Source organism: Lactuca sativa, chromosome 4, assembly GCF_002870075.4.
Source record: "Lactuca sativa cultivar Salinas chromosome 4, Lsat_Salinas_v11, whole genome shotgun sequence".
In the NCBI taxonomy this organism is placed as follows: domain Eukaryota; kingdom Viridiplantae; phylum Streptophyta; class Magnoliopsida; order Asterales; family Asteraceae; genus Lactuca; species Lactuca sativa.
This window is the reverse complement of record NC_056626.2, coordinates 132,572,026-132,594,111: the sequence shown is the minus strand read 5'-3', so window position 1 is coordinate 132,594,111 and position 22,086 is coordinate 132,572,026. Positions and strand designations below refer to the sequence as shown.

The following is a 22,086-nucleotide window of genomic DNA, read 5'->3' as shown; positions in this document are numbered from 1 at the left end:
AAAATAAAAAAAATGATGCCCTTAACACTAACTTTTTTAAGTATAAAAATGATTAATTGCTTAGATTCCTGAAGAATCGGTTAAAATTTCTTCGTCTTCTACATCAATTTTGACTCTAATCTCGTTTTTCCTTTTTTGTCACTACCTGCGACAAATTAATATCAAACGTTTTTTTTTTCTTCTAATATAAGTAGATACATGAAAATAGGACCTTTAAATTTGGAGGCTCAGGGCCATCACTTTTACTGCCCCACCCACTAATACCAACATGGTGAAAAGACAAGGACAAAACCTTCATAAATATGATTCTATGGCAGACAATATGACATGATGAATATACCCTCGTGTGATGGTCATGTGGGCTCGACTAGCGTCTAAAATCAAACGGACCATACACGTAGAGGTTTTCGTAAGTTTCTTTAACCAACTAGTTCTTGTAAACCACATAGACCAATTGTGTAATTTTCTCAAAACAACGATATTGGAACAAACATGAATAAACAATGATATTTTTTAACTATAAAATGGAGTTATAGAATAAGCATTTGACTAATAACTACATAGAACTTTAGCTTTACAATTCGTACATGAAGAAGGAGAAATGATAATATATAAATAAAAAAAATATTAGGGCCTTTGACATAAAAGCCTTTAAATTTGTCAAAGTGTGAAGGTTTTGTCCCTCATCGATTTTAGCCGTGTTCATGCCTAAACTTTGGACATTAATGAAGAAAAAATCATCGTCAGAACAAAAACATTGTACCGACAAAATTTGAGAAAATTAAAAACTTTTATGTTAAAAACCCTTTTAACTATCATAAAAAGTCCACTGCATAACGTTGCAAAATTACAATCGGATCCTTCTTATACTTGCCTTCAGTTATTATGAATTTGCTTCTTAACCGTCCATGACTTTTGCCTAATTGCTTCCTGATCCGCAGGCTTTTGCCCTTTTTCTTTATAAACTGCGTAGATTTAAAAACACTTAAAAATAAATTTTCATCTAAGTACTTTAGTTTATAAATTTTTACACATTTACATTTTTCAATATTTACCACTTATTACGCTCAAGATTGAGTAAACATAATACATATACATATCATATTTCTAACAATTTCGAAAGTAGCACCGTTTTCAACAATCAACCTATTTTTTGCTAAACTTTTATTTTGATAACAGAATCAATAAAGTGTTTTCAAAATTATGCACCATTTGATAGTTTATTGTCCTCTGATAATCACAAATTCATAGTATTAAATCTATTTTACCAATATCATTGTAATCTATGAATCATGCAACACCCCATCAACTGATCTCATGAACAGTTGGTGTATTGGCATCGGTCGATCTATTAAAACAAGTAAACAACACACATCTTCAGATCTCATAAATAAAATCCATCTTTTGCAAGAATTGATAATTATTGCAAGTAGAAAAACTAACAAACCATTTTGAATTTTATTAGGGCTTTGAGTTCAATTTTGATTTCAAATTGGGGCTTGAATATGCTTCTCAGTTTTATGAATTTTGTTTCATAAATCTAATTATGATCAAGATAAAAATAAACCGATCCAGTAAAACAAGTATTTGTTGCTATGAAGTTATATCCCATGGACCATGTGAAGCAGAGTAGTACAAAAGCATAACAAAGCACAGTGAAAGAGAGTAAGTCGATTTGTTTGTTAGTAGTGAATATTTGAAAATAGTTTAATGGATGAAACAAAAGCATAGTATAAAACTATGGGAGGTAATTTAAACATATCATTCGACACTTTCTAAACAGTAAATACCCTTCAAGTTCAAGGGTCATAAAAAGAGACTCAAAGTTTTGTTGGTTTAAACATAAAATAAAACTTGTATTCAAGTCTAAGTCCAAGCAGCTGATTACATAGATTGTTGCATGAGATGGCCATCTGATCGATACCCTTCGCCTGGGATGGAATTGGAATTGGAATGGGAATGGGAATTGGAATTGGAATTTGGTGAGTGATCATATTTACAAGCCGGCCCGTATTTGCATATTCCATACCGACTGTAGTGCGTGCACATATTCTGATCCTGCACCCATCATTTCAAAAACAATATCAAAATTAATACTTGAACCAAAGTGGTAATACAAGAAGGAAAGGAATTGTTCATTCCGTTGGAATGAAGAAAAAGTTGTTTGTGGAATGTACCATTCCTGAGTGAATCTGATTTGAATGTTTTTCCTTCAAAAATAATAATGCAACCAAAACAAACCCCAAATGTTAAGTGCAATATAAAGAACAAACTTAAGTAATGTCTCCATTCTCAATTGGGACCCACAATCTTGCTATTGTTTCTTGTGAATCGGGACCCACATCCACAAATTGAGAAACCATTGAAAGGCCAAAACAACGAGAACTAAAGAATGTTTTACGATAAATTACCATAGAAGAAAAAAGAGGATGTACTTACAGGCCTTAAAGGCAACCCTTTATCACTCAGAACAGAAGGGGCAGTCTTGGTAATGCGACTCTTAGGATGATGAAACTTGCAGCCCGATCTATATTTGCAGTCCCCTGTTTTCATGAAGTAGCTGCATTCAGGTTGTCCAGGCCTTTCAGGATAATCTGAACCCATCATCTGTGACTGTGGCTGATGATGCTGATGTGGATGCTGATGCTGATTCTGATGCTGATGCTGATGTGTCATCTGTGACTGTGGTTGATGATGCTGATTCTGATGTTGATGTGTGTACAGGTTAGCATCAGTAGGTGGATTGTTCAAAAAGAAAGCCGGTGGAATAGGCAACCCTCTTTCTGAACTCGGATACACATGGGCAGGAGGTGGTGGAGGTGGGACAGGAGCCTCAACAAAAGTCAACCCCAAAAACATAAACAAGTTAGTAAATATATATGTATTTAGTTGTACAAGGGCAATTTAGTCATTAGACAGACAATATACCTGATAACCGTTCCAATCTGGAGTTGGTGGAGGAATGTGCTGCTGGGGTGGTGGTGGTGGTGGTGAGTACATCACTGGTAGAAATGCAGCAGGGGTGTCTGGAGTTCTTTGAGGTGACCATGGGGGCATATTTGGAAGAGGTCCATCATTTCCATATGGGGTTGGGGAATGGGAATGGGCTGAATCACCTCCTACTCCTCCTACTGCAGTAGGATCAGGATGATTAAACCTACAATTTGGCCCATATTTGCAGGAGCCATTACGCATGTAGTAAGGGCATTCTTTTTCTCCCTGTAATATAATAAAATGTAGTCAAACAATATACACCAGGAGGAAGAACATAATATGAATGAATCTTGAATACAATAAAGATTGCAAATTAGTAATACCGGTCTGATTGGGAGACCTAAAAAGTTATACTCTACCACTGGTGTTACAGCAGTTTTTCCTCTACCATGACTGAATTTGCAAGATTTCCCATATTTGCAACCACCTGTTGATAGGTAAAACTGCAGCAAAATGACAAGATCAAGTATCAGGAATGCTTCTAAGTGACAAGACAGGGTACCCATAGCAATGATTGTATGACTTAACCAGATACATAGAACAAACATTAGCACTGGGAATAAATATACAGACTAGTTACTTGTTGTAACAAAGGCCCACATGAAGGGATAATCTGTAGCTGTGTAACAACGACAACTGTATGGAAATGGATAGAGATTATATGAACATAGATGGTAAATAACCTTGCAGTCAACCTGGCCATGCCTCTCTGAGTTTTCTTCCTTCTGAATCTTCGTCTCCTTCGTGGGTTGCTAAATAAGAGAAGTGATCTTCAGTAAGTTTTAGCAGACACAATGAGAGAAAAGTTGAAATTTGTTTGTAGAAATTAAACCTGATTTCTCCTTCTGAGAGGGTGATTGAACTTGCAATTTGATCCGAACTTGCACATCCCTGTCCTCATGTAATATGAACAATCCTCAGCATCTGGTCTCAATGGATAATGATACCTTTTCGATCCACCACCCCCTGGAACAGTCATCGGCCCACCTTCATCGCCCTCTCCACCAGCATTTTCGTTCTCGTTTTCCAGATCCTCCCCATCTTCAAACTCTTTCTCATTCCCACCTTCACTCCTCTTGTCTTCACCGTTACTCTCGTAACCGACAATTTCACTAGTGTCATCCCCATCCTCTATCTCAATCTCGTGATTCTCCTTCGAATCCATCTCCTTATGTTCAACCGCTTTCTCATCAGCATCACCATTAACGTCAACAACGTTTCCCCCATCCTTTTCGCATTCTAGTCCAGTCTCGCCAACTTCCCGCTCTTCTAAAACCCTACATTCCTTCGGATCCTCTTCTCTAACCTTCTTCAGACCGTTCCGTTCGATAGCCTCATCCACGAACTGCCGTACATCTCGGAAATACTTCTCTCCGCTTCCACTCGAAGAGTCGGCTTGAAACGCTTCATTAACAGCCTCCTTCACTAACAGGTGCCGAAGCTCTTCATCTATTGCTCGCTTCACTTCATCTTCCTCATCCGTTACAACCGAATGCCCCTGAAGATCTCGATCAAGAAGCTTATCTTTGCAGGGTACCACTAGGTTTTGAAGCTCTTTCGTAATATCTTCCACTAGCTTATCATTGTTGATGGACGAATCAGACTGCAGCCCTAAATCTATATGTTGTTGTTGTTGTTGTTGATTATTAAGTTGAGAGTTTTCTTCAAATGCATCCATTCTCCCTCCACATCTCAATCTTCAAACCCCGAGTTTTCAGAAAATATGGAGAAAGAGGGTTTCTGAATTGTAAATATATTTCCGGAGAAAGAACGAAGAAGAGTGTGTGTGCCAGTGTGTGAGAGAGAATGTTAAAATACAATGTATAGGTGTGAAACGTGTGATTGCACGGATGATTTCCGTCAAACTTAACGGATTTTTTAAAGCTTTTTAAAGTTTTTTTTAGACCATGTCATATTTTCAGAATACTTTATATTCTCTATTTCATAAAATAATTTTCTTATAAAATGTTTTGTACAAAGACAAAACTCTACAAATAGTGCATGTGGTTAGCTGAAAATTGTCATTTTGGTCCAAAAAGATTTGGACTAGCACCAGAGGTTCAAACTTTTCATTTTGTTGCGAGTTTGGTCCAATTTGCTTTGAACTTTTTTAAAATGACCGATTTGCCCCTCATTAATTTCATTTTTTTAATTTTTTATTTTGTTATATTTTTTATTTAAAAATAAACAAAAAAGAAAAGAAAAAAAAAAGAAAATAAATATTTGTGTTATCATCCATTCACCACCCACCCCCATCTTTTTTCCCTCTGGTAAACATGAACACCACCACCACCGGTTACCGTCTCCACCGTAGCTAGCCGCCTCCACATCTCTCGTTCTCAAGTTTGAATTCCGGAAATGTCTTGTAACCTACAGTGGCTATTCTAGGTGAAGATAGATAGGGGAGTGAAAGGGAGTGTTGGAGGGAGTGAGAAACCCTTGCTGATCCACCACCATATGCAGATTTGTAACCACCGCCACCACTAACATCGAAGAAGTAGATAGACGAACTCCAGCCACAGACGCCGGCGACATAGGGTTTTTGACGAAGAAGAAGGGCAACAACGACAGAGGGTTTCCGACGTAGAAGAAGAAATATCGTCATTTGGGATACCCTAACTCGTTTGATACTCGTTATTCTGAAACCCTAACTCGTCGGATCTGAGAATCCTAACCAATCGTTGCCCTTAGTTAGCCAAATCTTTGGTCTGCGACGGTCTTCACGTTCGATGGAGAAAGATAGAGAGACGAGGATCGACGGAGACGGAGGTAGAGGCGGCGTTTGTGGCTTGAGTTTCCAGACAGAGTGACATTTACAGATTTGGACGGAGGCGACGAGATCGAAGATTGGAGATGATATGTTGAAGATTTACCATGGTACTAGAGGGTGTGGTTGAGGTTGGTTTTCCTGTTGATAAATCTGGAAATCGAGACACAAATGGAGAAGATAAACTGAGAAGGGGGTGGTGCTGTAAACCGATCCTGATGATGATGGAGAACACAAACAGATCTGGAAACAGATGAAGAAGACTAGCCCTAGATATGATTTGTCCTTCTGTTTTCTCCATCTCCATTGATAACCGACGAGTTCAACAATTTGTTAAGGGTGTTTTTTTGTTCCTCTGGATTGATTTTCAGGAAGAAGAAGATGGGTATGTGTAAAGAGAGAAAGAAAGAGAGAGAGAGAGAGAGAGAGAGAGAGAGGGGGTGAGAGAGAGAAATTAGTTTCAATTTTCTTTTTATTTATTTTAATAAAAAACTTAATAAAATTAATATAAAAACTGAAAAAGAAAAAAATAAGGGCAAAATCGTCATTTCAAAAAAGTTCAAAGCAAAATGGATAAAAATCGCAACAAAATGAAAAGTTTGGACCTCTAGTGCTAGTCCAAACCTTTTTGAACCAAAGTGACAATTTTCAGCTAACCGAGACTATTTGTACAGTTTTGTCTTGTACAAATTACATAAGAATACTATATTTTGTTTTTTTAACAATTAAATTTTATTTTATTTCATAATTTTTTTAAAAAGATTTCAATCATTATCCTTATTATCCTTATTGTACTTTTAACGTTTGAATATTTTTTCCTCATTAAAATCACTTAATTTTGACATTTTTCCATACAATAACACACTTCAAACAATATCTAAGTAGATTTTTATAAATTTAAAATAAGATATATATATATATATATATATATATATATATATATATATATATATTCAATAAAAAACTATTTTAAACCATGAACTAAGGAATCAATCTTCATCGTTGGAAAGAAAATGATGATACGCGTTGGATCATAACAAAAAATCCATTTTTTTTGTTTTTTTTATGATTGTTCTTTTTTTGAAAAAAGAAAAATATACCGAAATTCATAATTTTGTTTATCATCTTAACATAAACATCCATATCGATATACAAAAAACATCTTCTTTTTTTTCAAAAAACCTAACGTTGTTTTGTTGGTTTTTTTAATATTCATGTTTATTTTTTATTGAAAAAATAAAATAAGTATATCAAAATTCATATTTTTTGGTACCTTTTAAAAAGACATTCATATAAATGTAAAAATATCAAAAAATTAGCTCAGATTCGCATTGTGAATACTAAAATATAAATTATATTCAATTTAGATTCACATTATAAATAATACTAAATCAGATTCACATTGTAAATCTTGAAAATTGAATTATACATACAGTTCATATTCACAATGTAAATTGTAAATAAATTCACTTGTGATTCGTACAAAACTAATTTATGAGTAATCAAAATGTTAAAATATTATAAGATTACAAGAAAATATACTTCGATTCACATGTAAATTTCATTAAATTAATTTGTGTATGATCAAGGTATTGAAATGATAATTCAAATTCACATTGTGAATACTAATAACAAAATTATGTGCAGATTAGATTCACAATATGAATCTATTCACAAATCTAATTCGCAGTGTGAATATGACCTACAAAGTGAAAAAAAAAACTATTTTTTTTAACAATGATATGAATGTCTATTTAAAGAGTACTAAAAATTATAAATTTTGATATATTTATTTTATTTTATTTGATAAAAATAAGCATAAATATTAAAAAATCAATAAAATAAAGTGAGTTTTTTTCGAAAAAAATCGTTTTGTATATATCAATATGGATGTCTATGGAAAGATGATAAAAAATTATAAATTTTGGTATATTCGGTTTTTTTTCGATAAAAAATAAATCTAAAAAAAATGGATTTTTTGCTATGACCTCGTGCATATGTGTCTAACCTTTAAATGTACAACCCTTTTTGGCCATTGATCAATTGTACTCTAACCGACAACATTGGCTCCTCGGTTTGATAGAAATAATAAATGACTGATAGATTCTATATTACAAAACTGAATCAATGAAATGGAACGATGACGATTGAACAAAAGATGAATTCCATTAATCTCAGCAATAGAACAATTCGTAAGGAGTAACTATTATTTCTAGCTGGAAGAGAACGATATAAATGTTGTTAGATAAAAGACAAATACAGACATTATATAAAGACCAAATAAGATAACAATTCCGAAAATGGACATGCCCTATTTCAGAATCGGAACAAGACATAATTTCGAAAATAGCTATTTCACATAACACTAAATATGACTTAACAATCTTCCCCTTTGTGTCAAATCGGAAGGAGGTCTTCTTTATTGCCTTTGGATGTCGAAAATCTTCGGCATGATCTTTAGAAAGGATGTCCAGACAGATATATACCAACAAATCATATCCTAAACACATTTGACATTTGCAGCTGAGTTGGACTTGTTCACTTCTGCCCTTGTAAGATTGGAGTTCACAGCACTTGTAGAGTACAAATGCTTACCCCTCAAAAAGAACATACAGTTCTTAATTTCTTCACCCTCCTTCATTTTGTAGATGATGCTCTAGTGCTTTTTGTCAATGAGTCCTCCTTTTAAATGTTGGATGTCTTCCGGTTGATCAAACGACTTCAAAATTGGTCTTTTTTTTCATAACATAAGCTATTTTAACATCCATATTTGCAATTTCCAGAATGTAACACTTAATCATCCGCTTCAAGTGTTCATAAATGGGCTCATACTTTGTAACACTCGGTTCCCGGTACGTATTTTAAAAATTAAATATTTGCATGTTTTATACTGGGACTCGACGAGTTGGAGGCCCAACTCGTCGAGTAGACTAGACTTTGGACACGGGTTTTAAGTAACCTACTCGACCATTCGGGAGCCCGAATCGGCGAGTAGGTCTGCATGGATGAAACCCCAATATTTAGGGTTTTCACCCTATTTAAATGCCTTATCTTGTCCTAATTCAGCCTTCATCGTCTCTCACAGTCCAGAAAAGCCCTAACTCGAAGCCCTAAAGCATTTGGAGTGTTCTTAAGCCATTTTTGTGTGTTTTGGTTGTTTGAAGCTTGAAGAAAGAAGTGGAAGCTTGGGGGTTCCAGAAGAAGCAAGTAGATCCAAAGGTTTTGCTTCGTTACTAGCTCATTCAAGGTAAAAAGCTTCAACCTTGGCCATCTATCTCTTAGATCTCTAGTTAGGGTTCATTTCTACCTTTTCTAAGCTTTAGTAAAGCCAACTTTGGGGTTTTGTGGTTCTAAAGGGGTAGAACTTCAGATCTGGAACCATTGAGGATTCCCATGGCATAAAGGTGCCAACTTTATGGGCATGGGAGTCTCATGCATCATATAACCTCATTTTAGGGCCATTTGAGCCACATACCCCCATGCATGCACATCAAGCTTGTAACTTTACGTGTAATATGGACCCTAAGAGGCCAGATCTATGTTATGGATGTATTGAGCTCGACTGAAATCAACTGTATGGACATGGACTTTGGGGGACTCGGCGAGTCGGGGTATGGTTCCCCAACCTTTTTGGCTTCTGATCGATCTGGTTGAGTCTAGGAGAGGACTCAACATGATGGACTGGAATAGGGGCTTGAAGATCGAAGAACTCGACGAGCTCAAGGATGAACTCGGCGAGTTCAAGACAATGTCCCAACCATATGAAGATGAACTCGACGGGTTCAAGAAGAACTCGGCGAGTCAAGGACTAAACACTTTAACCTGGATGAAGATGAACTCGAAGGGTTCAAGGATGAACTCGACGAGTCGGTTGTAGAAGGTCCCAACTTTGCTTAAAGGAGAACTTGGCGAGCTCTTGTAAGACTCGGCGAGTAGGTTCGAAGTCGAAGAGTGGTTTGGAGGGTTACCTTAGGGTAAGCCTAGGAAGAGATTAGCAAAGAGTGCAGTAGTAGTAAAAGGGAACTGGTGAAGTCGAAGCAATCCTTGGGGAAAGTACAGATAGATGTGGAAGGTAGTATGGGCTCGTACTACTGAAAGCAGAGGATTCATACTCGAATCAAGGGGGTCGAGATATAACCGAGGAACTTGTAGAGTGTGTGAGACCTCTCGAGAATATGTATGACTCTGACACTCATGTATTTTTTTTCAGAATGGTGATGATTACGTGTTACGGAGCAGGAGGATCGGGATTAGGATCAGGTTCAGGTTCGGGATCCAAACCAGTTGATGAGAGATTGCACGAGTTCATTGCGTCAGAGATCACGAGAGGCATCCTTGAGGCGACGCCGGTGATTTTCGGGTCAATCAAGGAGAGGATTATCGAGTTGATGGAGTTGATTCTGAATCCATACCACTTGTGATGTACATGATGTTGTTGCAATGTATTTTGCTTTAGCTGTGGATAAGGATACACATGTTGCAATGTATTTTGCTTTAGATGTGTTTTTTCGATCAAGCTCACATCCCCCTAAGTCAGCATCCGAGTACGCTTGCACAAAGAATCCTGAATTGGATGGATACCATAAACTGAGTGAAGTAGTTCGTTTCAAATATGATAATATTTTCTTAACTGCCATCATGTGAGGTTCTCGAGGATCCGCTTGAAACCTGCCACAGTAACAAACAACAAACATTATATCAGGATGACTAGATGTCAGTTACAATAAAGATCCGATCATCTGTCGAAACAAGGTAATATCTGTTGCTGGTTTATCAAGTGAAGGAACGAGTTTCGTTCCGAATGTCATTGGAACCTTGACTTCGGAATCCCCCATAATTCCGAATTTGGCCAGTAAAGTCTTCATGAAAGCTTCTTGATTGATGAATACTCTCTCCGAACTCTGTCTTATATTTAAACCAAGGAAAAAATTAATTGGATCCATAGAACTCATTTCAAATTTTGTCTCCATTAATTTTCGGAATTCAATAGTTAAGTTGGGGTTAGTGGATCCGGAAATAATATCATCAACATAAATTTGAACTATCATTAAATGGTCTCTCTCCTTCTTCCAAAAGAAGATAGGATCAACGAAACCTTGTTTGAATTTAGACTGTTTTAGAAAACGAGTTAGAGTTTCATACCATGCTCGTGGAGCTTGTTTAAGACCATATACATCTTTATCCATAATATAACAGTGATTCGAAAATTTTTCATTCACAAAACATGGAGGTTGTTCAACGTAGACTGTTTCTTCAAGTTCTCCGTTCAAAAATGCACACTTCACATCCATTTTATATACTTCAAAGTTTTTGTGAGCAACATAGGCTAGAAATAAGCAAATTGATTCAAGTCTAGCCACAGAAGCGAACGTCTATTTGTAATCAATTCCTTCCTCTTAACAATATCCTTTGACTACCATTCGTGCTTGTAACATCCCAAAAATCGAGACCAAAATTTTTTGTTTTAATTTATATTACTTGTAAGATTGTTTAAGGAAAAATAATACTGATATCACATCAAACCACAAAACCATAATTACATGTCTCAAAACCATAATGTCAAATAGTATAATGTCAGAGTGCAATCCCAGGTTTCTCAAATGCGGAAACATATGTGTGCGATGCGCTGCTACCCTGCCGACTCCTTCCCCTTAGATGAAGAGGTACCTGAAACCAAAACTGAAACCCATAAGCACAAAGCTTAGTGAGTTCCCCCATCATACCGCATACCATACAACCATACATACTGTCGGGCAGTTCTGGGGTGCCCGACCTACCCGTGTCAAGCCATTATGGGGTGCTGACCTACCCGTGTCAGGCCATTCTGGGGTGCCTGCCTACCCTCCGGTCTATCTTACCCGGTCACTGTGACTATTTCACCCCCTACTACTATCACATAATAATATATATCATAATCATGCTATCAGACATATATATGCGGTGTCCGACCTACCCTCCGGTCCTAACGACCGAATCAGGGACTATTCCCCTTCCTACTACCATTAGCACATATAACATATCATACTGGCACGTAGAACACATCTAAAAAATAACAACCAGACAATTATCACATAGACAATCATCTCTATTGTAATCAACTACTAGTGGGTCGGCCTTGGTGCCTTAGAACCACTTCTACTGGAAGGTAACTCACCTCAATGTCGTGTAGTGTCTGCACTGTCCTCGGTACGAAAATCAACTCTCCTCGACTCCTCAATCCCTACACGACAACTTTTCTAAGTTATCAATTCATACTCATAACCCTTACAAGGGTCACTCAAGTCCAAGTCAAAGTCAAGGTCAAAACCCTGGTCAAAGTCAACATTTGGTTAACTCGACTCGCCGAGTTAGTCTACTAACTCGTCGAGTCCCCACTTCCACAAAATGCTACAACCTTGTCCCTACTCGTCTAGTCTAGCAAGAGCTCAACGATTTCTCCTTCAGCAAAACATCGGGACCTTCTTCAACTGACTCGCCGAGTTCTTCCTTGAACTCGTCAAGTCCATCTTCATCTGTATGAAGGTGTTCAGTCTATGACTCGCCGAGTTCATCCTTGAACTTGTCGAGTCCGTCTTCATGTGGTTGAGACATTGCCTTGAAATCGCCGAGTTCCTCCTTGAACTCGTCAAGTCCTTCGATCTTCAAGTCCATAACAAACCCCTAACAGGCTAAGTGTTCCTTCCACTCAACCAAAGACCATTACCAGAAGACATTCGGGGGAAAATGCGACCCGACTCGCTGAGTCACCCAAGCGACTCGCCGAGTCCTTCTTTGTCTAAAACTATTCAGTCGATTAGAATGGGTCTTAATGCATCAAAACCATAGATCTGACCTCCTAAGGTCCATTTTATACGTAAATTTCCAATCTTGACATCCATGCATGGGGTTTTTGGCTCAAAAAGCCCTAAAAAGAGGTATATAAGAAGCATGGGTCTCCCATGGCCATAAAGTTGGCACCTTTATGCCATGGGAACTCTCAATGGTTCCAGATCTGAAGTGTAACTCCAAACACACTCACAAAATCCAATTATAACTTCACAAACTTATAAAAATGGTAGAAAATAGCCCCAAAACAAGATCTAAGAGATAGATGGTCAAGGTTCAAGTTTTTTACCTTGAATAAACTGAGAATGAAGCAAAACCTTTGGATCTACTAGCTTCTACTTGAACTCCTAAGATTCCTTCATCTCTTCCAACTTCAAATGCACACAAAAGTCACTAAAAAGCTCAAGAACACTCAAAAGAGGCTTAGGGTTCGAGTTAGGGCTTTCTCTGGGTTGGGAGGAACAATGGAGGCTGGGTTGGGGCATTATAAGTTGTTTAAAGAGGGTGCAAACCCCAACTATTAGGGTTTCATCCAGACAACTTCTACTCGTTGAGTCGGTCTCCCGACTCGTCGAGTAGATCATTAAACTTCTCAGTCAACAATCGAGTCTACTTGACGAGTTGGGCCTATCCCAGAGCAAATGTAGCACCTGGTTCTTGGTACGCTCTTCTTTCTATTTTTATTTATGTATTTTGCATTTTTGGCCTTGGACTCGGCGAGTTGAAGGACCAACTCGCCGAGTAGAAGCGGGATGGGACGCGGGTTTTAAGCCGTGGACTCAACGAGTCGAGTCCCAGACTCGACGAGTAAGTGTTGTCTGGACAAAAACTCTAATCTGTGACATCCCCAAAATCACGGCCGGAAAAGACCAGTTTCATTTATGCTTTTAAAATAATTTCAGAGTAAATCCTTTTGATTCAAAAGAGTTGCGGAATTTGTTCCCAAAAACAAAGTATGATAAAATAATATTTACCAAAACATTTCATAAAGAAATGTATTTTCATTATAAAATCAAAACTCGGGATGTCATGTTCCAATACAGACACAAAAGCATAAACAATAAAAGATAGACCATACAACAGTTACATATAACAATTGGTCTAATAAATAAAATAACTTGATGATTCATCCATCTTATGCTCTCGCGTTACTACCTGTAATACAAATAAACTGAGTGGGTCAGGCTTGGGAGCCTGGTGAGCATATAGGGTTTTCAACCCACAATAAATAATTATATTTACTTTTACCAACCAGCAATAACTCGATTACCCATTCCCGTTATCCACACTTTACGTCCCTGAAACAACATCTATCTCAAGGGACCTAATCTAGGATTTTCATCGGGACGGACATTACTGCTAAGGGGTTTCCTCAACAATAGATGTCCTAAAGGCAACCATGAGGGGGATAGAGCACATTGGTGAACACATCATTCACAACACCTACAGGTTATGAGCCTGATAGCGTTCCAAAGGACTGTCTAGAAAGAGTCTGTGGTCGTTATCCATACTCCGCTGAATAACTAGATCAATAACAACAACATCGAGACCTCTCATCTGTTTATCACACATCAACTATCTACCCATGTTCTACCCAACATATTAGTAGATAAAAATATATATTTTTATACTTAATTAAAAACCTGTATAGCATTCTCATTCGATACATATTCCAAACAACAGATGGGACACATACATATAACACGTATTTCATAGAGAATAAATCGTATCTATGAGATAGAAGTAAGTGAATATACATTCACACATATAACAACAAAATATACACATAACACGTATTTTGTATAAAATACTTCATAATTATGCATTAGAAGAAGGTAACTACACACTCACTTGATCAGAAGATGATCGGACAGCACTACGACTTGTAGAAGTAGTATCCTTCGGTAGATCTGGAAGATCTTCACAAAAACCGGGCTCCTTACGGGCAGAGTTTCGGCTCGGGAATCTCACTTCTCGGGATCTTCGGGGCTTCGAGACTTGCCTCGGGGCTTGGGAATGATACTGGGGCTTCAGGATATAAGTTGCACGCAAAACGATACAAAACGGGAGAGAGAGGAAAGAATTTGGGCAAAAGAATCGGCTGCCCTCGACTTCCTTTTATAGGGGCTGAAAACCTCGATTACGCTGGGGGTAATCTTCGTTACGTTGGGCGTACTTCAATGTCATGGCATGCGTATGGCTCGAGTGACGTCACTGCATGCGTAGCTGATGCGGTTCCGGGTACGCTGGGCGTACTCTAAAATTACGTTGGGCGTACTCGATTAAGCAAACTTCAAACTTGCATAACTTTCGCATATGAGCTCCGTTTTCGATGTTCTTTATATCCATGCGAAGGTGAGACTACGCTCTACAACTTTTGTTAGACTCCGTAGGCTAATTTTGTCTTTATTTTTATTATTTATTTTTAGTAGGCTTGGACAGGAATACTCCGTTATAAATACACAACCTCTTCATCTGACGTCCGTTTTCGTCTGTCTTTTCACCATTGCACTACTATCAACGAAATCTTCGATTATAGTTTAGATTGTTTCGACCAACAATCACTCAATCTCGAATTCGAGTTTCGGGCTGCATACTGCTAAGTCGAAACTTCAGAAAATCATAATTTCCTCATACGAAGTCAGATTTGGACGATCTTTTTATGCACACTCTCGGTTTAACGAACTCTACGAATTTTGGGTAGATCGCTAAGGCTAAATATCGCTCTAACGTAAATTTCAATTTTTACGTCATTGAGCGTTGCCGGTTCTGTCGCGAAACTTCGACAGATCATATCTTCTTCGTTATAACTCGGATTTCGGCATTCTTTATATAATCGGAAACCTCGTTTCAAATACTACAACGTTATCCTTAAATAACACACATGGAAAGTGTTATGAATTCCATTCAGTTCTTCTGGTAGTAAGTCCCTTCCATGGCGAGACTTTAACCAAAACCGAATCTCCAACTTCAAAAGTCATCGGTCTTTGCTTGTTGTCATCATAGCTCTTTTGACGATCCTGAGCTGATAACATTCTCTCCTTAATTATTTTCAACTTTTCAGCAGTTTGATGGACTATCTCTGGTCCCATAAACTGCTTTTCCCCAGCCTCAAGCCAACAAGACGGCGTACAACACTTCTGTCCGTACAAAGCTTGATAAGGTGCCATCTTAACGCTTGAATGGAAACAATTATTGTAGGAAAATTCTACCAAAGGTAATGTTCATCCAAATTACCTTGGAATTCCATGGTACATGCTCTCAACATATCTTCAAGTGTTTGTATTGTTCTTTCACTTTGACCAACAGTCTGTGGATGGTAAGTTGTACTTAAACACAACTTGGTACCCAATTCCTCTTGTAGACTTTTCCAAAATCGTGAGGTGAAACGGCTGTCACGATCTGACACAATCGTTAACGGAACACCGTGAAGCCTCACAATTTCCTTCACATAAGAATTCGCAAGCTTATCCATAGACCATTTCTCCTTGGCTGCTATGAAATGCGCACTCTTAGTGAATCGATCAATGACCACCCAAATCATGTCGTGACCATTCTTTGTTCTAGGTAGTTTAGTGACAAAATCCATTGCAACGTCTTCCCACTTACCCATAGGCACATGCAATGGTTCTAAACTCCCGTACGGTTTCTGATGTTGTGTCTTTACTCTCGCACAAGTCACACACTCGGCCACATACTTTGCAACATCAAGCTTCATCGTCGGCCACCAGTAGTAGGTTTTTGAGGTCCCTATACATTTTAGTGCTACCGGGATGAATCGAATACATGGTCTTGTGAGCTTCTTCCATCAGAAGATCTCTGACTCCTCCTACCTTAGGTATCCAAATCCGATCTTGGAACACCTTCAGTCCAATACTGTTAATACCGAACACCAACGTCTTACCCAAACGTTCCTCCTTTCGGTCATTCTTTTCAGAAGCTTTCTCTTGAGCTTTCTTTATACTTTCCACAATTGTCGAGACAACTTCAATTCTCAACGCTCTTGGCCTCTTTCTTTCAAGATTGACTTTCCAACTGAGAGCATCAGCAACAACATTAGCTTTACCAGGGTGGTAAAGTATCACAGTCGTAGTCTTTAAGTAATTCTAGCCAGCGTCGTTGCCTCATATTCAATTCTTTCTGACTAAAGAGATATTGGAGACTCTTATGATTAATGAAAAGTTTGCACTTCGTGCCATAGAGGTAATGCCTCCATATTTTCAGAGTGAAAACTACCGCTGCCAACTCCAAATCATGAGTCGGGTAGTTCTTTTCATGCTCCTTCGGCTGTCAAGATGCATATGTGATCAACTTTTCCCTTTGGGTCAAAACACAACCCAATCCAACCCCAGACGCATCGCTATAAACAGCAAAGTCTTCAACTCAATCGGGCAGAGAAAGTATCGGTGCCTCACATAGTTTCTTCTTTAGCTTCTCGAATGCTTCTTTATGCTTATCATTCCAAGCATAAGCAGTTCCTTTGTGGGTCAAAGCTGTCAATGGACTAGCAATCGAAGAAAAGCCTTAGATAAACCTTCGGAAACATCCGACCAATCCCAAAAAACTTCGGATCTCCATGGGACTTTTCGGTTGTTCCCACTTCATTACAGCTTCAATCTTTGCTGGATCAACCATTATCCCTTCTTGGTTGACCACGTGACCCAAGAATTGGACTTCTCGAATCCAAAAAACACATTTGGAGAACTTAGCATACAACTTCTCCTTCTTCAAGACTTCTAACACTTCTCGCAAGTGTCTGCCATGCTATTCTTGGCTTTTCGAATAAATCAGAATATCATCTATGAACACTGTCACAAATTTATCAAGGAACGGATTACAAACCCGATTCGTTAAATCCATGAATGCTGCTGGAGCATTGGTTAGTCCAAATGACATAACCAAAAACTCGTAGTGTCCATATCGCGTTCTGAATGCAGTCTTCTCGATATCATGCTCTCTTACTTTCAGCTGATGATATCCTGACCTTAGGTCGATCTTTGAAAAATAACTTGAACCTTGAAGTTGATCGAACAGGTCATTAATCCTCGGCAACGGATATCTATTATTTATTGTTGCCATGTTCAGCTCTCTGTAATCGATGCACATTCTCATACTTCCATCCTTCTTCTTTACAATAGCACCGGAGCTCCCTAGGGCGATGAACTAGGTCTAATGAAACCTTTGTCCAATAATTCCTGAAGTTGCATCATCAGCTCCTTCATCTCCATCGATGCTAGTTGGTAAGGTGCTTTTTCTATTGGCGTCGTCCCTGGTAACAAGTCTATTTTGAACTCCACTTGTCTATCAGGCGGTAATCCGGGAAGATCTTCGGGAAATACTTCCAAATAATCACACACGACAGGAATGCTCCGTATCTCCTTTTTCTCATTCTTAGCATCGATCACAAATTCCAAATATGATGTACATCCTTTGGCCAAACACCTTCTGGCTTTCATTAAAGAAATGATCCCCAAACTTACTCTGCGTTTGTCCCTATACACCATAAATGACTCTTTCCCTGGCGGGTTTACTTTGACTATCTTCTTTCTACACAATATCTCGGCGTCATTGGCGCTAAGCCAATCCATTCCCAAAAAGATGTCGAAACCGTTAAGTTCGATAGGTAATAATTCCTCGTGGAACTTATTCCAATTCAAGTCAATTAAGATGTTTTTCATATGATGGATAACATGTATAAACTTGCCACTAGCAACTTCGACTAATAAAGCATTATCTAGTCTATCGACAGGCAAAGCTAGTTTTCTACCAAATTCATGCGAAATAAAGGAGTAGTTGGCTCCAGAATCAAATAAAATTTGGGCAGGCAATTTGTTTACGAGAAAGGTACCTGAAGCGACATCAGCTTCATCTTTAGCAGCTTCCAGTATCATCTGGAATGCTCTTGCCTTCGGCTTTGGCGGAATGTTGGGTTTTGCTGCCTCCTTCTTTTTCGGACAATCTCTTGAGATGTTCCCCTCCTCACCACACCCATAGCAGACTTTCTTGGTGAGGGTGCATTCGTTGGCATAATGCCCTGGCTTTCCACATTTGAAGCATGTGGTCACTACTTCACATTTTCCATGATGCTTCTTCTTATATTTGTCGCACCATTTTGCTTCGCCTCCTCCACCTCCTCTCGAACTAGACTTCGAGAATTTACCCTTTTTGTTGGACCCCGAGGGTCCATCGATTTTACTCTTTTCACCAACTTCTGACCTCTCCAGACCTTTCTCCCTGATCTGGGTCTCAACATTTCTAGCAGCCCAGATGGCGGCTTTTAATGTGGTTGCTTGCTTAACCATTGGACCATAGTCCGCTGGTAATCCGAGGGCAAACTTGTTGACCTTAGAGAGTTCGGTTGGTACTAAATATGGGATAAGCTTCATCTTTTCTGTGAAACTAGCAGCTTATTCAGTAACGCTCAATTTTCCCTTCTTCAAATTCTGAAACTCATTATTGATTTCCAGAAGGTCCTGCTCGGAGCAGTATTGCAGTTTCAGTTGTTCCACAAAGTCTTCCCAAGACATTTTGCTCGCTTCTCCCTTGGGCATAGAGTTAGATAACAACTTCCACCAACTCAACACGCCATATTTTAGCAGAGGGATCGCAAGAGCGGTCTTCTGCCTGTTGCTGCATTCACAACTTTCAAACATTGTCTCCATTTCGGAGATCCAGTCCATAACTTGCACCGGCGTCGAGCTTCCGGATAGACATGGTGGTTTGGATGCCATGAAATCCTTGTACTTACACCCACGCCCATCATTTCCTCCATACTGGTTGTTGTGTCTAACCACCGGTGGGTCGTCTTGACTAATGATCCCACTAAAGTTTCCTCCTTCAAACTGCCCTCTATTCTCCTCGGGCTCTTCTACTTGAATTGACGGTTCTTCACGATTCTGCCTAAGCAGACGTCTTATTTCTTCCATCTGACGATCCAACATTGTTTGAATCATCATTTGTACACCAGCCATTGTTATCGGCTCAGGTGCAACAGCTACAACAGGTATTTGCTCAATCATTGGTGGTTGATTCCTGTTTTCATCAACATTTCCCACTCCACTCCTCGTTCTCACCATTTTTGATCTATACACCGAATAAGGTGAAATTAGATCCTCATTCACGATAGATAATTAAATCATCCTTATCACTCCGAAACGTTTACATGCTAGTTCTAATGTCATAGACGTACGCTTAGAATCCTACACACATAAGGTTTGCAGATCCGCTTGGCAACAAACCGTAGATCCGAACAAATAATATCATATATGGCAACATATAACATTTAGCACATAAAAGCATTTTAGCCATCTTCCTAAAATAAACTAGTGCTCGTGTCTATAATATAACAGACACACATCTCACAATCTCCACTTAGCATTCTAAGTTTAAGTCTAGAAATCCTACAAATTCCTAGTTCGCTTAAACTAATGCTCTGATACCAACTGTGACATCCCCAAAATCACGGCCGGAAAAGACCGGTTTCATTTATGCTTTTAAAATAATTTCAGAGTAAATCCTTTTGGTTTAAAAGAGTTTCGGAATTTGTTCCCAAAAACAAAGTACGATAAAATAATATTTTACCAAAGCATTTCATAAAGAAATGTATTTTCATTATAAAATCAAAACTCGGGATGTCATGTTCCGATACATACACAAAAACATAAACAACAAAAGATAGACCATACAACAGTTACATATAACAACCGGTCTAATAAACAAAATAACTTGATGATTCATCCATCTTATGCCCTCGCGCCACTACCTGTAATACAAATAAACTGAGTGGGTCAGGCTTGGGAGCTTGGTGAGCATATAGGGTTTTCAACCCGCAATAAATAAGTATATTTACTTTTACCAACCAACAATAACCCGATTACCCATTCCCGTTATCCTCACTTTACGTCCCTAAAACAACATCTATCTCAAGGGACCTAATCTAGGATTTTCATCGGGACGGAGATTACTGCTAAGGGGTTTCCTCAACAATAGATGTCCTAAAGGAAACCATGAGGGGGATAGAGCACACTGGTGAACACATCATTCACAACACCTACAGGTTATGAGCCTGCTAGCGTTCCAAAGGACTGCCTAGAAAGAGTCTTTGGTCGTTATCCATACTCCGCTGAATAACTAGATCAATAACAACAACATCGAGACCTCTCATCTGTTTATCACACATCAACTATCTACCCATGTTCTACCCAACATATTAGTAGATAAAAATATATATTTTTATACTAAATTAAAAACCTGTATAGCATTCTCATTCGATACATATTCCAAACAACAGATGGGACACATACATATAACACGTATTTCATAGAGAATAAATCGTATCTATGAGATAGAAGTAAGTGAATATACATTCACACATATAACAACAAAATATACACATAACACGTATTTTGTATAAAATACTTCATAATTATGCATTAGAGGAAGGTAACTACACACTCACTTGATCAGAAGATGATCGGACAGCACTACGACTTGTAGTAGTAGTATCCTTCGGTAGATCTGGAAGATCTTCACAAAAACCGGGCTCCTCGCGGGCAGAGCTTCGGCTCGGGAATCTCACTTCTCGGGATCTTCAGGGCTTCGATACTTGCTTCGGGGATTCGGAACGATACCGGTGCTTCGGGATATAAGTTGCACGCAAAACGATGCAAAACGGGAGAGAGATGAGAGAATTTGGGCAAAAGAATCGGTTGCCCTCGACTTCCTTTTATAGGGGCTGAAAACCTTGATTACGCTGGGTGTAATCTTGGTTACATTGGGCGTACTTCGACATCATGGCTTGCGTATGGCTCGAGTGATGCCACTGCATGCGTAGCTGATGCGGTTCCGGGTACGCTGGGCGTACTCTAAAATTACGTTTGGCGTACTCGATTAAGCAGACTTCAAACTTGTGTAACTTTCGCATACGAGTTCCATTTTCGACGTTCTTTATATCCACGCGAAGGTGAGAGTACGCTCTACAACTTTCGTTTAGACTTCGTCGGCTAATTTTGTCTTTATTTTTATTATTTATTTTTAGTAGGCCTAGACAGGAAAACTCCGTTATAAATTCATAACCTCTTCATCCGACGTCCGTTTCTTTTCACCATTGCACTACTATCAACGAAATCTTTGATTCTCGTTTAGATTATTTTGAGCAACAATAATTCAATCTTGGATTCGAGTTTCGGGCTGCATACTGCTAAGTTGAAACTTCAGAAAATCATAACTTCCTCATACGAAGTCAGATTTGGACGATCTTTTTATGCACGCTCTCGGTTTAATGAACTCTACGACTTTTAGGTAGATCGCTAAGGCTAAATATCGCTCTAACGTAAATTTCAATTTTTACGTCATTGAGCGTTGCCGGTTCTGTCGCGAAACTTCGACAGATCATATCTTCTTCGTTATAACTCGGATTTCGGCATTCTTTATATAATCGGAAACCTCGTTTCAACTACTACAACGTTATCCATAGATATAGGCTTTATCTAATATTTCAT

General features: G+C 38.5%; 2 protein-coding genes across 3 annotated transcripts; both read right to left on the bottom strand.

Moving 5' to 3' along the window:
- Positions 1–1,706: 1,706 nt before the first annotated feature.
- Positions 1,707–4,795, bottom strand: LOC111921501 (zinc finger CCCH domain-containing protein 43). Of its 2 annotated transcripts, XM_023917082.3 has the most exons (7): positions 3,827–4,795; positions 3,678–3,746; positions 3,318–3,437; positions 2,929–3,219; positions 2,440–2,832; positions 2,178–2,210; positions 1,707–2,058 (listed from the first exon to the last, which is right to left on the bottom strand). In XM_023917082.3, exons 1-7 carry the CDS (start codon positions 4,670–4,672, stop codon positions 1,885–1,887), a joined length of 1,926 nt encoding a protein of 641 aa, XP_023772850.1. In that variant the 5' UTR covers positions 4,673–4,795; the 3' UTR covers positions 1,707–1,884. The 2 variants fall into 2 exon arrangements, with proteins under 2 accessions (XP_023772850.1, XP_023772853.1); XM_023917085.3 differs by lacking the exon at positions 2,178–2,210 and having other exon boundaries at positions 3,827–4,793.
- A 5,327-nt stretch (positions 4,796–10,122) lies between these two features.
- On the bottom strand, positions 10,123–10,596 carry LOC122197485 (secreted RxLR effector protein 161-like). The gene is made up of 2 exons (XM_042901651.1): positions 10,484–10,596; positions 10,123–10,429 (listed from the first exon to the last, which is right to left on the bottom strand). The coding sequence occupies exons 1-2, from the start codon at positions 10,594–10,596 to the stop codon at positions 10,123–10,125; spliced, it is 420 nt and encodes a 139-aa protein (XP_042757585.1).
- Between the last annotated feature and the right edge of the window lie 11,490 nt (positions 10,597–22,086).